The 17,679-nt window shown below is 42.5% G+C and overlaps 1 protein-coding gene across 1 annotated transcript; it reads right to left on the minus strand.

The window, feature by feature from the left end:
* Positions 1-2,454: 2,454 nt before the first annotated feature.
* Positions 2,455-9,662, minus strand: LOC309701276 (uncharacterized protein; the record flags this gene model as incomplete). The annotated part of the gene is made up of 4 exons (XM_082525369.1): positions 8,964-9,662; positions 3,268-3,844; positions 2,641-2,886; positions 2,455-2,495 (listed from the first exon to the last, which is right to left on the minus strand). Exons 1-4 carry the CDS (start codon positions 8,991-8,993, stop codon positions 2,455-2,457), a joined length of 894 nt encoding a protein of 297 aa, XP_082381495.1. The 5' UTR covers positions 8,994-9,662.
* Positions 9,663-17,679: the final 8,017 nt, after the last annotated feature.

Consider the following 17,679-nt stretch of genomic DNA (forward strand, 5'->3'; position numbering starts at 1 on the left):
TTGGTATAGTTTATTGGTGTCAATACAGTGATGCAAATGATTGAGTATACATATAAATAAGCAGAGTCACCATGTGGTATTTTTGCCATCTTGCAATAATTTCCTTAGGGACTAATAAAGTATTCTGATTCTGAATACAGCAGTGGAGAGGCGACAAGCAAAAATGCTTGAATATGAGTCACAGTGACATTAAAACTGATGAAGACAGTCATGGTTAGAGGCAGCAATGAACTTAAAAAGATACTTTAAATTCCACTGGTCTAAAATCTCAGGACTCAGGACCATCACAGCTGAAGAAAAATGTTTTAGTTTTTAGTTTACTTTTCCTGAAATAGAAGTTGTATAGCTGCAGTTTAACAGATGAAATCATGTTCAGTGCTTTGTCCTGTCAGTAAACACAGATTCTTTATTTGCACTGAATGGGACAGCATATTTTCACTGCTTTTAGCATAATGACAATAGAAGATTCAGATTCATTGAGTGTGAACGCAAACATCAACACATATGCACTCGTTTTGCAATTTTAGGCTCATGCTTTAAAAATAGTTGTACACGCTAATGAATGACTTCTTTTTAGTTTCAAAGTCTGACCTGCAAAGCCCGTCCACCCAGTGTCCTCCTCAGTCATGCTGGTTACATGATTGCTGTAGAAGTGCTAAACTACTGTGACCCGATTAATTGAATTGAGCTCACTCTGCAATAACTAATCAGTGAGGTGGTAGTTTAAGTACTTCATTACCAAACTGTGTCATGGTTGGCTGTGTGGCAGGCAAGCAGAAGTGGTGGACCCAAAATTGCAGGACTCTTGGAGATGGGAATAAACTGAAAACGCAGCTTTATTGCTGGAGGAATGATTCACGAAATAAAACTTACAAAAACAAAACTCTAAACCGAGGTGCTGGAGGACAGGACATTACAAACACACAGCAAGTTGAGGGTACGACGCGACACTGACACAGAGAAACACAGGGCTTAAATACACAGATGGCAGTAATCAAGGGATGAGAGACAGGAGGGGAACACACCTGGGAGAAATCACAGCTGACGAGACAGGGGAAACGTAAACTGAGCACACTCACATCACATAGCACTTTATATAGCCTCTGTAGGAATTATATCTCACTTATCTTAACTGCACTACTGTATAGCTCTGTGTAAATAATCATTCTGTACATTCGATAATTTTTAACCCTACAACTGTTTACAACTTGCATAGTTCCCATTTCTGTATAGCTGTATATCTCAGATTTCTGTAGTTATTTATTTCATATTCTGTATAGTTTTTCATATTTATATCCTGTTCATATCCTGTACATACTTATAGTTATAGAATATTCACAACATACTTCAATCTGTGTACATTGTAACATACCATAATAGACCCATTTCTGTAATATACTCACATATCTATATTATTGCTAATATATATTGTAATATATCTATATCACTAAAGCACTTCTGGATGGATGCAAACTGCATTTCGTTGCCCTGTACCTGTGTATGTAACAGTCTTCATTAATCCCATGCAAACGTACACCTATCTGGAACAATCCGGACATATTACAAAACAATAACATAATAAACTTGCCAGTTTGGAGTTATAAAGGAATTAAAAACTTGGAACATATATTGGAAGGAACAGACTTTATTTTGTTTGACAGACTAGTTACACAATATGGGATCAACAAGAAAATTTTCTTGGAATATCAACAAATTAAATCCATAGTAAAAAAAAAAAGGAATTTAATCCCAGTGAAGCTGAATTACAAACACCACCAAGTGTGGTACAATTTTTTTAATCTAACCCCCCCCAAATTATTGTCTAAAATATACAGAACACTTTCTAAAGTAGATGAATCAATATCCCTTCCGATTGCAAAATGGGGAGCAGATTTATCAATCAGCTTAGACCAAAACCTTTGGTCTCAGATATGCTTAAAAACCTTTCAATGGATCAGAAATCCCAGTTTGCCATTAATACAATACAAAATATTACACAGAGTGCACTATACTGGTCATAGGATGTTCAAGATCGGCTATACGTCTTCCAACAACTGCTCGGACAATTACATCCACGCTCTTTGGTTCTGTCCACCAGTTCAGAAGTTTTGGCGTGAGATATGTGAAGACTTATCAAAGTGTCGGAAATGTAACATTCCAGCCTCCCCTTTAGTATGCTTGCAACTAAAGGGGATGAAGTGACTTGGATGAAGTCACTGCAGAAATAAACACAGCCCACGTTGTTTTTACGGCCCTATGCATTGCCAAGAAAATGGTCCTCATGAACTGGAAAAATAAAAATAATCTTAATTCTAACCAATATAAAAACCATCTAATAGATCACATTAGTCTTGATACAGCCTCTGCCATCACATTTGATCAATCCCTCTGGACTACTTTGATTGGCTTCATCACCTAGTGGGGGTGGGGGGTCATGGTTTAGTTCTGCCTTCGCTATTGTGGTTGATATGGGGGTAGGGACGGCCTTAGGGCATCTAGTCAGAAACAAGGCCAAAAAAACCCAAAATGTCCAACACAAGCACAGGAGCGAATGGCGAAGCAGTTCAGGTGGCCGCCCCGGAGGTTGACAGCAAAACAAAAGAAAGTTCAAAAGTTCAGGTGGCCGACCAGGAGGCCAACGGTCCAGCAGTCCAAAATCCATGAGCTCAGGGGGCCGACCCGGAGGTCGAGAGCACAGCAGGTCAGAGGTCAAAGGTTCAGGGGCCCGACCCGGAGGTCGAGAGCACAGCAGGTCACAGTTCATCAGTTCAGGCGGCCGACCCCGATGGCAACGAAGTCCAGCTGACGGCCCGGAAAGCGGCCGGCAATTCCGAGGGGCAAAACGTGGCTTGGGCGGCGGCAAAACAGCCGCGGGACCAGGCGAGGCTGACACAGAAACAGAGGCCGAAGCTGGACCAGGCGAGGGCGAAGCAGAAGCCGAGGCCGGACCAGGCGAAGCAGAAGCTGAGGCCGAAGCCGGACCAGGCGAAGCAGAAGCAGAGGCCGAAGCCGGACCAGGCGAAGCAGAGGCAGAAGCTGGACCAGGCGAAGCAGGAACAGAGGCCGATGCTGGACCTGACGATAGCGAAGCAGGAGCTGATGCTGAGGCTGGACCAGGCGAAGCAGAAGCAGAAACCGAAGCTGGACCAGGCGAAGCAGAGGCAGAAGCTGGACCAGGCGAAGCAGAGGCAGAGGCAGAAGCTGGACCAGGCGAAGCAGAAGCAGAGGCAGAAGCTGGACCAGGCGATGCAGAAGCAGAGGCCGGACCAGGCGTAGCCGAAGCAGAGGCCGGACCAGGCGCAGACGATGAAGCCGGACCAGGCGTAGCACAGGCAGAAGCCAGACCAGGCAACGGCGTGGGCGGAGACACGGAGGCCGCAGCTGGCGTGGATGAGGCTGCTGGTGGAGCAGCTGGTGGCTGAACGGGCCCCTCGGACCCTCTAGCGGAGACAGGAGGCTGGACGGGCCCCTCGGGCCCTCCAGCGGAGACAGGAGGCTGGACGGGCTCCTCGGGCCCTCCAGCGGAGACAGGAGGCTGGACGGGCTCCTCGGGCCCTCCAGCTGACGAGGCATGAGGCTGGACGGGCTCCTCGGGCCCTCCAGCGGAGACAGGAGGCTGGACGGGCTCCTCGGGCCCTCCAGCGGAGACAGGAGGCTGGACGGGCTCCTCGGGCGCTCCAGCGGAGACAGGAGGCTGGACGGGCTCCTCGGGCCCTCCAGCTGACGAGGCATGAGGCTGGACGGGCTCCTCGGGCCCTCCAGCTGACGAGGCATGAGGCTGGACGGGCTCCTCGGGCCCTCCAGCTGAAGCAGCGGCAGGACCAGTAGGTGCAGAGAGTACTGGCTGAACAGAAGGCTGAGTGGGTGATGGAACAAATGACTGAGCTGAACAATGGGGAGCTGGCTGAGCTGCACAGTGGGCTAAGGGCTGAGTTAACGGAAGCACAGGAAAGTGTACTACAGACTGGGCTGCTAACAGAGCTAACCACTGAGCTATAGACTGAAAAGCATGCAGTAGTGATGGTGTTGGTTGTGGACTGAATTCTCCTGAGCCTTCAGTAGAAACAGGAACGGGTGCAGGCACCTGCTGGACACTAGCCACTCCCACCCGAGGAGTAGGTACGGGTGCGGAGACGGGCTGTATCCTGGCTGACCTCACCTTGGGGACTGGCATGGGTGCAGGGGTGGACTGGTTCACAGCCCCCCTCACCCCGGAAGCCGGGACAGGCACCGGCAACGGCTGGGCAACTGCCCTTCCCACCCGAGGAGCTGATACGGGTGCAGAAATGGACAGAGCCTCAGCCGGCCTGGAAACCAGAGCAGGGACCAACTGGGCCTCAGCCTCCCCCACCCGAGAAACTGTTACGGGTGCAGGGGTACGCTGGGCCCGAGCTGCCCTGGCAGCAGAAACACGAACAGGCAAAGGAGCAGGCTCAGAAAAACCAGTCTTAGAATTAACAGGCTCAGGGTCAACATGAACTGGGTCGACAAAAACAGATCTATCAAAAATGAACCCGCCGTCCACTTCATGTTTTACAGTCTTGGTATTAACAGTCTTTGAAGTCCTTGGGTTAACGGTCTTAGAGTAAGCTGACTTGGTAATGACTGAACCAGACTTAACAAAACCTGAACTGACAGAACCTGAACTGAGTGTTGTAGACCTGGTAGAAGTGTTCACAGTTTTTCCTTTAACCGCATGTGCGGACTTAGGCGAGCGGGTATTGTATTTGATCTCACCCTGTTCAGAGGGAGCAAAGCAAAATAACTGTTCCCAGTCCACGTCATCATCCATAAGGGAAGTTCCCCACGGATCAGAGGTGAGGATGTTACTTTTACTGTCAGACGGGACATGAGAATAGGAGTCATTGTCACTCACCACCGTGAGTTGCTTAGCGATGTCCAGTTTATGGCGGCGGGCGCGCCGCTTCCTGCGAACAGAGGAAGCTGGCGGAGCGAGCGACTGAGCCCCTGGTGCACAGAACGGTGACACCGAGGCTGGAGCGTGAGCGCCTGAAGCCACACGGAGGACTCCCACCTGAAGCGAGCGAGGCTTGGATGCAGGCAGCGCAACAGGCGGGGACTTTTGGCAGCTCTTGGGACCTCTGAGAGCTAGCCGAGTCCCGTGGAAAATGCACTCGTAATCGGGAGTACGCCACGGCTTCCAACGGAGCTCTTCCTCCAGTTGGGCGAAGGCTGCCTCCCGAAGCTCATAGAGCTCGCGGTCTGCTGAGTCCATAGTATGTTCAGGTCGTACTGTCACGGTCTGGCTGGGGCAGACCGTATGTGTTGCAGAGGAGGACTCAAACGCAGACCAAAACGTGGTGTGGATTAACAAAACAAGCCGTTTATTGAGGCTAGCAACGAGGGTACAAAATAATAGGGCATCGGTGAAAACTAAACAATAACCTAAACTGGGTGAACTAATAACAAAACATGAAAAACCTTAACCATAGTGAACTGACAGAGATACCTGGAGATGAGACATGGATGAGCAGACGACCTGACAACGAATGACTGAAAGCACACGGACTAAATAGACACAGGAGGATAATGAGGAAAGTGGCAACACATAGAGAAACAGCTGACACGTGACATTAACGACGTCACAGTGGAAGAGTAAACTGAACACGATGAACCCAGAAACACCAGACCTCTTCACAATAAAACAGGAAACATAATGAGACGCAGACATGACAACCAGAACTTGACAACGTAAAACACAGACATGAAACACATGAAGAGCAGGGGAGACTTAACATGGGTTGGAAACACGAGGGGGAATTAATAAGAACTAGAATCACCTAGGCATGGTAACAAATGAACTGAAACTCAAAACACTGGGTCATAAGACCCAGGACCGTGACAATACCGACGCTGAATGTCTTTGTAAAGCAAAAGCACTTTGTTAGCCTTTACAGAGCAAAGCTATGGATCAATGTGCAGTGAAGAAAAATCCAGGTGGCCAGTCTGTCCTTTCCTAACCAATCACAGAGCTCCTTACATTGTTGCGCTGGAGAATAACTAAATATAATATAAAGATGATATTGAAAATAATCTTTTGTAGAGTCACTACTTAGTGGGCAGAGGACAGTTATCACTTTGCTGGATGCTTTAAAGTCGCATGTTCTGTATTTGCTGTATGCAGATTAACAGGATATTAACAGATTAACAGCTTTCATTAGACTTCATATGATAATCAACAGTGAAGTGTTTCTCTTTCAGTGTTTATTCTTGCTCATTGAATGATCTCTGTTCAGATAATATGCTTCACTCATCTCATGTTTCTTTAAATACGGCATCACTTGTCCAGCTGTCAAACTCTGAAAGAGTTACAGTTTCACCACTGAGCACTTTGAATGATTATTCTTTTATTTAAAAGCACTTATTCTAGCTGCATCATCAATACGACAAAAACTGTGACTTTAGCAAAAGTTTATCTAAAAATATTTAGGGGGAAATGTTCCTACACCCCTCATGTAAACGTTACACCTCCAAAAGGGAGAAATAATCAGAATAAGGCGTAATCATTGTCTTGATAATAATGACCATGAAAATGAAACTAGGCCTACCTTTAGTTCAGCACACTCAGTGTTGCATAAAGACATGCGAACATGCCATCATCCATTCTGGAGCCTACTTTTAAAAAGAGCGAGCTGTTTATTCTGGCTGAGTAGCAAACAGAACCAACCATGAAAACCTAAACTGGGAAAACACTCGGAAACCTTGAACACTGGGAATATGGAGACACAGGGGGTAGGTGAACAGACACTCTGACAAAGGACAGAGGAAAACAGAGACAGTATATACACTGAGGGGTGATCAGGGAGTGGACAAACATGGGAACACAGACTAGGATTATCAAAATAAGACAAGAAGTAGCACGAACACAGAGACTGAGATAAGGACACATGAGCTTGACACTAGGATGGAAATAAACAAACATGGGAACACACGACGGACTGAGAAGACAAGCACAAAACACAAAGAGAGGGACACTGGAAACAGGTAAAGGAGACAAAACCCAGAGACAGCTCTAAGACACAAAGAGAGGGAGACACAAGACGGGCTGGGGACACTAAGGGGACGCTGAGGACAGAACACAGAGACGAACTCTATGACAGACGTTACGTGACAACAAGACTGACATCCACAGGAGACACTGAAAAAAACAATAATCAGAAAATTCACGAATGCAGGAAAAGTAAACTAGGAAACTTCAGTCAGTATAAGAACACAACAATAATGATGAAGCAACATTCAAAAGTCCACCAACACAAAACTGAGACAAAGACCCAGAACCATGACACACAGACACTGACAGTGTTCTTGTTAATGCTCTGCCTCCTCTGGATCTTATTTAGTTAGCTAAAGTGGACTGCAGTCTTTCATTTATTGATATCATTAATAGTTTACCCGTATTAGACTCTTTCAGTCCACCTGAATCAAACATAACAACATGTTACAAGCTGTTTTACTGCTTCGAGTGTCTCAGATCTCATGCAAGCAAGTGGCTGGCTCAGTGAATGTTAATTTAGCACATGTTATATCTCTGTTCAGATATTATGTTGTACTCATTTTTTTCCTCTATTCAAATAACAGCAGTTATTGTTCATTTAATCAAACGCTGCTCAATCATCCATATAACGAAAACTTTGATTCTCTTCATCTGGATGTAACGTTTTCAGAATCAACATTTTGGGAGCTGCAAAGCAGTTTCAGCTCAGAGCACCGTTCATGTTCACTTTTGCACCACTTATTGAAGCTGCATCATCATTTCCATCGAAGCTGTGTGTTGACACAGCTTCTTCATTGCATCCTCTTGTTTTTTTCTTGCTCTTGGCCTTTGTCTTTGAGCCAGAGAGATGGAGGTCCATGGCGTCATGTAAAACTACTTTGAAATTCTGACCATTTGATAATAAATTGTGAAAATGTATAATTTGAACATATTTGTTTTCACTCAGCACTACAGGCTGTATGTTCTTGCTTTTGAGCCCCGCACTCCCTCCTTTTTCCAATTCGTTTACTTCTCATTAGCACTCGGCGATCTGCACAGCTCAGGAGTCGCTGGCTGTCCCCTCTGTGACCTTCCCTAAACTGCAGCTTAAATTCATGCTCAAGCCATCTGCCATTATCTACTAAAAATGCTATCAAACCTAAAAAGAGGATGTGGTCTCAGCTGGTGAAATTGCATTATAAACCGCTTTGAGGCAACTGTAGATAATTCATTTATCATTATTCAACATTGACAAATAGTAGTTGACTAATATCAGGAGCCAAAAGGAAACAAAAAAAACAACAACCCCAAACTAAACTAATATTTCAGATGCCGGAAAGAAATGATTACAGTTGTTCAAATTTGCTGTCACCGAGTTAGGTGTGATACATGTACATCAATATTACATATAAAAAGTAGAAAACTGAAAATAAATCTGAAATATAAAAATGAACTGATTCTTATATAAAACCTTTCTACTCTCTACAACTTGCCTCATTCACCCAATCACTTCTTTTTTTTCTCTGTAAGTGCTTTCTATCTAACATTAATACGCATTCATCCTCCCGATGGATGCATCGGAGAGCAACTTGGGGTTAGTATCTTGCCCAAGGATATTTGGCTGCACTAATGAATTAGACTAACTATTCACTTTAGCTAAAGAGTTGGGATGCTGTGTAAGACATAAATAAAGCTAAAATACAAAGGTTTGGACACCGTTTTGCGTGTTTCCCTACTGTAGGGTCTCTGCAAGCATACAGAGGGGGTACTCTGAGAGGGTACAAGATGACAACTTTGGAATTCTACTAGAAACAGTCGATCATATTTGTTTGTCAAAGCTGAATTCAGGGCAAACTACGCTAAATTAGCATTTTTAGCTAACAGCTACAATAAGCATAAAAGTTACCATACGGCTATCATTTGTTAACATGACGCTTGTTCTTATACATGTAATACATTTATTACCAACCTGAGAGTTTATTCGCTGGTCATTCGACATGACGAATGACTTCTGAAGTCTTAATTCAGCTCAAGACGCTGTAGATTCCCGTCGGTAACACTTTCGGTCCGCTAGTAAAACGTAGTTCTATTAATCTGCGCTTGAACCGGAACCGGATGTAAGTTCCAAAAAACTGAATTTTGGAACTGAAATTGAATTGTAGAACTGAAACTGAATGGTGAGAAGTGAAACTGAAATTATTCGAGAGCTGAATTTTTAAAGGATAAAATGCAGTTTCAAAGCAAATCAATTCATTTTCAAAATATAAAATTCAATTTCAATTTAGTGATGATCATTTTCAAACCATAAATTCAATTTCAAATTAGACTAATTCAAATTCAGTTTTCAAAAGCATTTATTCAAGTTACAATTCAGATTCAATCTGAGCAATTCAAATTCAAATTGAACTTATTCAAATTCAGTTTCTGATGGCACAGATTTCTGCCCATAGAAAACTTTTTTAAAATTATTGATGGGTCTGTCTAGCACAGACCCACCGCTGTAACGAGACAATTATACTACAACAGCAAAAAGCATTGAACACCAACCAGAGCTCTTTGTTTGATCTCGTGCACGAGGGAGAGAACTGTGACGAGCGCTGTTCCTGACGCTCGAACCCCAGCCACTCTCGTCTGCTCCCTCGTAACACTGCTCTTTATTGCGGTTATATGACTATGCATAAGAATCATTAACATATGACGTCTTACATAGGTGTATACATATAAACAAAGAGTACCTTGTTTGTGTGTCGTGTGTGTGTGTGTGTGTGTGTGTGTGGTCAAGATGTGATCCTGTGAAGACTCCTTAAAGCTGGTGCCAGGCGTCCAGCGGTCCTTCTAAACAAAGGGCTCTTATACTTATTAAACAGATACAGAGTAGGTGTCCTCCTATACCACAAATCAGTAAGAGAAGGCACGACCTCTCTCATGACCTTAAGATGTGTGTGTATGCCAGAGTGCTCTGGGAGGCACACAGTCTTTGCAGACTGCTAAGGATCAGACATACTATCAATATGCAATCGATTATAAGACTCTAAGCACATATGAGTGCATATTTCTAAGCATAAATGACAATCAACAATATAAACCTAACAATTATTATTCAAAAAATGATTTAATATGAAGGCAATAGGCAAAGTGTTACAGGTATAGCCCTAAAGAATGTAGCCTCAGCTTTTCAACGCCTCTCTCTGTCTCTCGCTAGCAAACTTGACCCAGACAACAAAGCAAAGCTAGTTTTCAGCTACGAGCCCGACACCGAAACCGACGGATTAGTCAGAGGTCCCTTTACTACTGTTTGGAGCCGCGGACCTGTTTTATATACGCGCGGAATAGTTTTCTATCCGGTTGTTCAGTGATGACGCGACGAATCCTACTTCCGGGTCTAAAGTAGTCTGCGTTTAATATGGCTTTTGTGTTGTTAACATGTTTAATGTTTTGCATTTTCTTCTATTTGATCTCAAAAAGCTCCTAAAACAGTCAGTGATCACTGTTGACCTCCCTCGGCTTTTATTACCGCTAATCATTTATTTAAGCTCAGTTTTTAAAACCTTAGGATGTAACTACAGCCCAGCCCATGCAGCAGTATATGAATGACTAACCTCGTATTGTGGATGGATTATCTCAGTTGTTCTCTTGGCTGAAGTTTGGCCCTTTTACAGCATTCTGCCATGCGATTACATTTGTTCCTGACCACCGAGAACACTCACGTTAACTTTTATCGAGTGGAAAAAAAGCTTGTTTATGTTATGCTACATAGCTCTGTCGCTAGCGGTCACGTAGCACATCATTATATACCAGCTAGCCCAACTTCAGTAACCCTACAAACATCACTGCTGTTTAGTTTTCTGTCTTCATTTATGCTGGAAGTGATAACAGAGCTGTACGTTTTCATTTGTTTCCAAAACCCCGCAGTCAGGACATGCTATATTGTATTTAGATAGAAGCTAGCGAGCTAACTTCCTGCTAACTTCTAACTCCGTTAAATGTCATAAATTCCGTTTTCATGGATGCCTGGATGTTAAACTCAATTGTTACACCTGGTAGAGCAGAACACTGATCATTTTATTAAAGATGAAAGACTTTAGACAGTTTTTCAACTCTCAGTAATGCCATAGTGATCGTTTGATATATGGGCCTGCAGCGGAGTTTAGACCCAGACACGGCTAGTGACGTCAGACTGAACACTCCCATACGAGATCGCTGCAAAAAGTGCAGCCTTACCTAATGTGCACCTACTGTTACTCATTTTATATTAAGATTTAAAAATCTAGTTGGTATTGGTATGGAGAGTAACCTTCAGTAATAGTAATAAGTCACACAGCAATAGTACATTCATGTAGTTGTAAAAAGCATGATAATATATTAAGTAATCCAAAGTATTCAGAATACGTTACTCTCATTGAGTAACGTATTTGGAATATGTTACAAAATACATTTTGGGGCATGTATTCTGTAATCTGTAGTGGAATACATTTTAAAAGTAACCTTCCCAACACTGTCTATTAGGTTCTCTTTGTGTCTTCATCATCTGTGTACCTCGCTGCCTCTCTGTGTTTGTCATGTCTAATTTTTCTTTTTACATATTCCCCTCCTTGTGTTTCATTCCATGTCCCCTCTGTCTGTCGTGTGCATTCATGTATGTTCCCCAGTCCGTCTTGCCTCTTTCTCTTCCCTCTCTTCCACCTTCATGTCTCTTGCTCTCTCTGTTTGTCCCTCTGTCTCTTGTTCCTTCTCTCTCGCTCTCTCCCTCCATGTCTCGTGTCCCTTAACTGTTTCCATCTTTGTGTCTCCTCCCATTGTTTCCCCAGTCTGTCTAGTTCCCATATTCCCAGGACACCGCTGGACAACAAGTGGGTGTTCCGAGACTGAGAGACAGCCAGAGTTGGTAAAAGAACAGACATTCTGTACTTAAGTAGAAGAACAAATACTACTGTTAAAAAATACTCCAGTGAAAGTTAAAGTACTGATTCAACTTCATTACTCAAGTTAAAGCAAAAAAGTACAGGCTCGAAGCGCTTACAGAGAAAAGCATAGAGAAAAGTACTTGGGTGAATGAGGCAAGTTGTAGAGAGTAGAAAAGTTTTATATGAGAACCAGTTCATTTACCATTACATGTTCATTTTATTTTCAGTTCTGTACTTTTTATATTTAATATTGATTCATTAGATTGACTACATGTATCAGACCTAACTCACTGACTGTAATTGTTTATTTGTACATTATTGAACATTTAAAGGTGTGAAGTCTTGCACTTTAATAGAACAGAACAGTCTGGTTTCTAAAGCTACAATGGGAAATGATTGCGTCGAGGCTGCTTCCTGTCTGCACAAAGGTACATTTTTATTTTAATCAGCACACACGCAAGTAATGGAACTAAAGCTGATCGAGCTCTTTCTGCACAATGACAACCATATTAGGACACATAGAAGAAATGGTTGTATATATCTTAGCACAAATGACAATCTTAAATTATTAATTCTGACAGAGACCACATCCTCATTTTAGGTTTCACAGCATTTCTTGTAGATAATGGCAGATGGCTTGAGCATGAATTTAGGCTGCAATTTTGGGAAGGCCTCAGAGGGGACTGTCAGCGACTCCTGAGCTCACAGTCCGTTACAGTTTTTAAACTGTAACTGTAACGGAATACAGTTACTCATATTTTGTATTTTAAATATGTAACTCTGGTACATGTATTCTGTTACTCCCCAACACTGATAGCAGACAAGAAACTAAACAGGGATCACTTTTACCATCTTTTATGTATTTGCTGGTCATCTTATTTCTTCTATTTTGCAAGCACAGTGTTGCAATCATTGTCTTTGTGGTACAATGACACAGGCATAATACAGACTTTTTCATGTAAGATAAAGCATGTATGTTCTTCAGTGGTCAAACTGATGCCCTAAAGATGCCTAATGTGATTTGAAGAGAAGATAAAAAATCATGTTTTAACAAAAATAAGCAGCAGACACGTCTGTGTGTGAGTTATTCAGGTTCAGTAAGAAGGTAATATGTCTGCAGAATTTGTAATTCCTGTGCAGATATTGCTTGTACAATAAATAAAATCTTTTTAACTTCTTCTTCTGGAAAGTGCCTTTATATATTTAGTCATTTTGGGGCGATCCTGTCACGGTCCTGGGTTGGTGACCCAATGTTTTCAGTTTTGTATCATTATTGAATTTTTGTCATCGCTTATCTTTTCTAGTCTTTTTTATTTCTGTTCTGTGTTCTATGGTTGCTGTATCCCTAAATTATGTCGGCATCTGTTTTGTTTCCTGTTTTACTTTGAAAGTCGTTGTCTTATGTCAGTGTATTGAGTTTTGCTTCCCTTGCTCTCGTCATGTCAGATTACTCCCAGCTGTGCTCCCCTTCTGTGTCTCATGCCCTCGTTATCCCAGTGTGTATTTAAGCCCTGTGTTTTCCCTGTGCTGTGTTTGGCAGTTGATGTTCATGTCCTCCCTGTGCTGTGTTTGGCAGTTGTTCATGCGCTTAGTCCTGTTCCTATGGGTTCTCTATGTTTAGGTTCCAGTGTCCAGTCTAGTTTCATGTTCATGATTTTGGTTGTTTCAGTAATGTTTATTTCTCTGATGAGTCATCCCGGTGAATAAACTGCACTTTAAGTTAACCTCTTGGTTACGAGTCCTGTGTGTGCGTCCTCCATCCTGCCTGCTCCACAGCACACTACGACTGCTCCGTGACAGATCCTTCATTTAGTAGTAACCTTAGTTGGGGATATATATCACAGTTTACTTTCAGATATGAGCATTGTGATACCCGTAAATGAATCTATCATCATGACACATACAAAACAATAACTTACTGTGTTTTAATTTTCCTTCCACTCCATAACTGGCAATTCCCCCCCCCCCCCTTTTTTTTCTTTCTTTTTTTTTTTCTTCTTTTTTTTTTTCTTCTTCCCCCTTTTCTTTTCTTCCTCTGTCTGGGTATAGTTTTGTCTTACACTGTGTGGTAGGACTTGAGTTCGAGCTTTTCTGTATGAATGATATGCTTTCTGAAAACTCAATAAAAACACTTTGATTATTATTATTACTGTGTTTTAATTGTTTGAAATCTGATGGTTAGACGAACTTAGTGTGTGAGGTTGCACTGACCATCAGAAATCTTGAGCCTTCGGGGGTGTTTTTTGTTCTTCTGTGAAAGACCTGCAAGCTAAAAGAAACCCATGTAGCTATAACCAGACAGTCAAACCCCTAGGTCACATTTGTATTGACATGCACAATTAAATCTTTTCAATGATTTAACAGTGTTGCTTTTCAAAGATTAGGATTTCAGAATTAAATTGTTGATCTAAACGTTCCACTGTTTTCTGACAGAATTAGTGTCACAAAAGGTAAAGAAGTTCATAATTTCATATAACTTTAATAATATGTGTATTGCTCACTGAGTAGAAGTGAATGCAGATGTTAGTGTTGCTCTGCATCTGTAAAAAACAGACCTGACTATTTGTGTGTCATATGTTTGTTTTGTTTGTGTCTTTGTCCCCTGAAAACTCATGTTAAAGATGTCCTGAGCACAAGGAATGTGTTACAAACTGTTACTGTAATCTCATTACATTTTTTAATAATGCAGTAATCTAACTCAATCCTGTATTAAATTTGCTAATTACGTTACTGTTACAATGATGTTGTTAATTCAAAGGAGCTTGCAAAGAAAAGCGTCTGGACTTCTTTAAGTTGCTTGAAGACGTTTCACCTCTCATCTGAGAAGCTTCTTCAGTTCTAAGGTCAAATGGTGGAGAGTCCCAGATTTAAACCTAGCGGGAGTTTCCCCCCACAGAGGGACAAAAGGACCCCCTGATGATCCTCTAATCGCCTGAGCCAAGGTGTGAAACTGGGTGTGGGTCCCAATCAGCCAGAGTTTCGGGTGTGTTCATTGTGAAACCTGGCCCCACCTTATCATGCGAATTCCTGAGGTCAGATGGCCCAGGATGTGAGTGGGCGTTAAGGCGTCTGGGAAGGGATCTCAAAACTGGATTATAGATGGCAGAGAGTTGGTGTCGTAAAGCCCCGCCTCTGTTCAAAGATGGTCGCTCACAGTGGACATAGATGGCTTCTTTCACTCCTCTTTCAAACCATCTGTCCTCTCTGTCCAAAATGTGAACATTGGCATCCTCGAAAGAGTGTCCTTTATCCTTAAGATGCAGATGGACTGCTGAGTCTTGTCCTGTGGAGGTGGCTCTTCTGTGTTGTGCCATGCGCTTGTGAAGTGGCTGTTTGGTCTCTCCAATGTAGAGGTCTGGGCATTCCTCGCTGCACTGTACAGCATACACCACATTGTTAAGTTTGTGTTTTGGCGTTTTGTCTTTCGGGTGAACCAGTTTTTGTCTGAGCGTGTTGCTGGGTCTGAAGTACACCGGGATGTCATGCTTGGAGAATGAACACACCCGAAACTCTGGCTGATTGGGACCCACACCCAGTTTCACACCTTGGCTCAGGCGATTAGAGGATCATCAGGGGGTCCTTTTGTCCCTCTGTGGGGGGAAACTCCCACTAGGTTTATATCTGGGACTCTCCACCATTTGACCTTAGAACTGAAGAAGCTTCTCGAATGAGAGGTGAAACGTCTTCAAGCAACTTAAAGAAGTCCAGACGCTTTTCTTTGCAAGCTCCTTTGACTACAATGACCTGGATGACTGAGAACCTTCACAGACGATGTTGTTAATTGTTGCTTCAGAAATGATCTTCGGTAATCTGCATGTCAGGCAGACAGACAAAACAAAATCAAACCAACAGCACAGACAACATGCTAACGTAAAGAGCTAACAAAGAAGAGTGATGATACAGCTGAGTGCATGCTGACTCCGACCAACCAGCCAGACCCTGACCCTCAACAGGTAACAATCAGTCAGAATCAGAATAGTTGAATAATCCCTAAGGAAAGACAGTTATGGGCAGTCAGACTGCAGCCTCTGTTTCTACCTGTACAGGTTTCTATGGTAGAATCACTGTGGCAATCGCTTTAAAGTCACTTTGGGCTGGTTTTCATCTTTGCTTTGTTTCGTCAGGTTTGTGTTCATGTGTAAAAAGTAAAAGAAAGATCATTGTGTTTGCTTATTAGTACACAGATATTATGTTTGGTTATTATCAAAGGTTTCTTTTGTGTCCAACTATCTGGCTTTGAACAAAGTGTAAGAGATGGCACATGTGCTCCTCTGACTGACAACTGGCTGGGAGTGAAGAGAGAAAATGGTAAATGGTCTGTATTTGTATAGCGCTTTACTAGTCCCTAAGGTCCCCAAAGCGCTTTACACATCCAGTCATTCACACATTCACACACACATTCACACACACATTCACACACTGGTGATGGCAAGCTACATTTTAGCCACATCCACCCTAGGGCGCACTGACAGAGGCGAGGCTGCCGGACACTGGCGCCATCGGGCCCTCTGACCACCATAATGGATTCTTACAGGGAAAGTGGCCTGGTAATGCTATGAAATACAGAACTGGATAATACAGGATTTCCTGAACTGAACAAAAAGGGTGGACTGTAACAGTAAGAGCCCCTGGGGGTCTGGTGTGTTCATCTTCAGTTGTGTTTGAGACTTAACCTGCTGGAGGTTCTTATTTGATGATTTCAGTGTCTTTATTTTACATTTTAGGAGTCTTTTAAAATTTGTTTTCAATAAGAAATTTCTGCCATGTGAAGTTGCATCTCCAGTCCCTTGTGTGCTTTTTTTCCATGTCCTTATTTAATTTTGGTATATTTAGTTTTTCTCCTGCCTGTGTTGAGCCTTGACTTTTGTTTTAATTAAATAAACTTTTTCTTCCCTTTTCTCTGTTGTGTCTGCATTTGGATCCTTATTTGAAATGTAAAACTGAAAAGCAATTGTCTGCAATTCTTAGGTGCACTCAGTTTATTTATGTAAAGAAAAATAATTTAAAGACATTGTCAATAGTTTGGCCACAGGAACTGCTTGCAGGACTCAGCTGTGAATAACAAAGCACATCTGCATGCTATTGTGGTCATTTCTCCTCATATTTGCAATGTTTTTCTGAACCACAAAAAGAGAAGTGTGTTACAATTGGTGCACTAGTGACGTAGGTCTTGATTATTTTTGGAGCTACTTAAAATGTATAAAAACTGAAGCCTCCAGAGCCAAGTGTCAGTTCTTCTGCTTCTGTGACAGAAGCTGCACCAGACGTGATCTCTGCTCATCAAGTCTTCACTCCTCAATTGGTAAGAATTTTTTATTTATATTATGTATATTTATACACACCAAATTTATGGATTTATGCTCAAATTTAAATAAACTTTTCATTGAAATCCAGTTTTACTATGAATTCACAGTAATCACTGACACCTTCAGAGCATTACATTCATTAAAGACGTCTTCTCACCTTCTCTTCCAGACGACCGACACATACCTCAACCACTGCAGATTAACCAACCACTCATCAGTAAAGCACAAAATAAGGTAAGTGTCCTCATGTGGAAAGGACTTAAATACAACTCCCATATATTACTAATGTAACAGATCCATTTAGGTAGAGTAAGAACACTACGCTGGATGTCTTTTAATGCAGGAAAGTCCTGTTTTATACTGCACCTCTCTGAGGAGAATATCATTGTTCCTACAGATCATCAGCTCCATCAAAACCAAAGCAGGAAAGACTAATCCTGTGGCAGCAACAAATCATTTACATTTAATATCTGAG

This window comes from Aulonocara stuartgranti, assembly GCF_965226115.1.
Source record: "Aulonocara stuartgranti genome assembly, chromosome: 23".
Lineage (NCBI taxonomy): Eukaryota > Metazoa > Chordata > Actinopteri > Cichliformes > Cichlidae > Aulonocara > Aulonocara stuartgranti.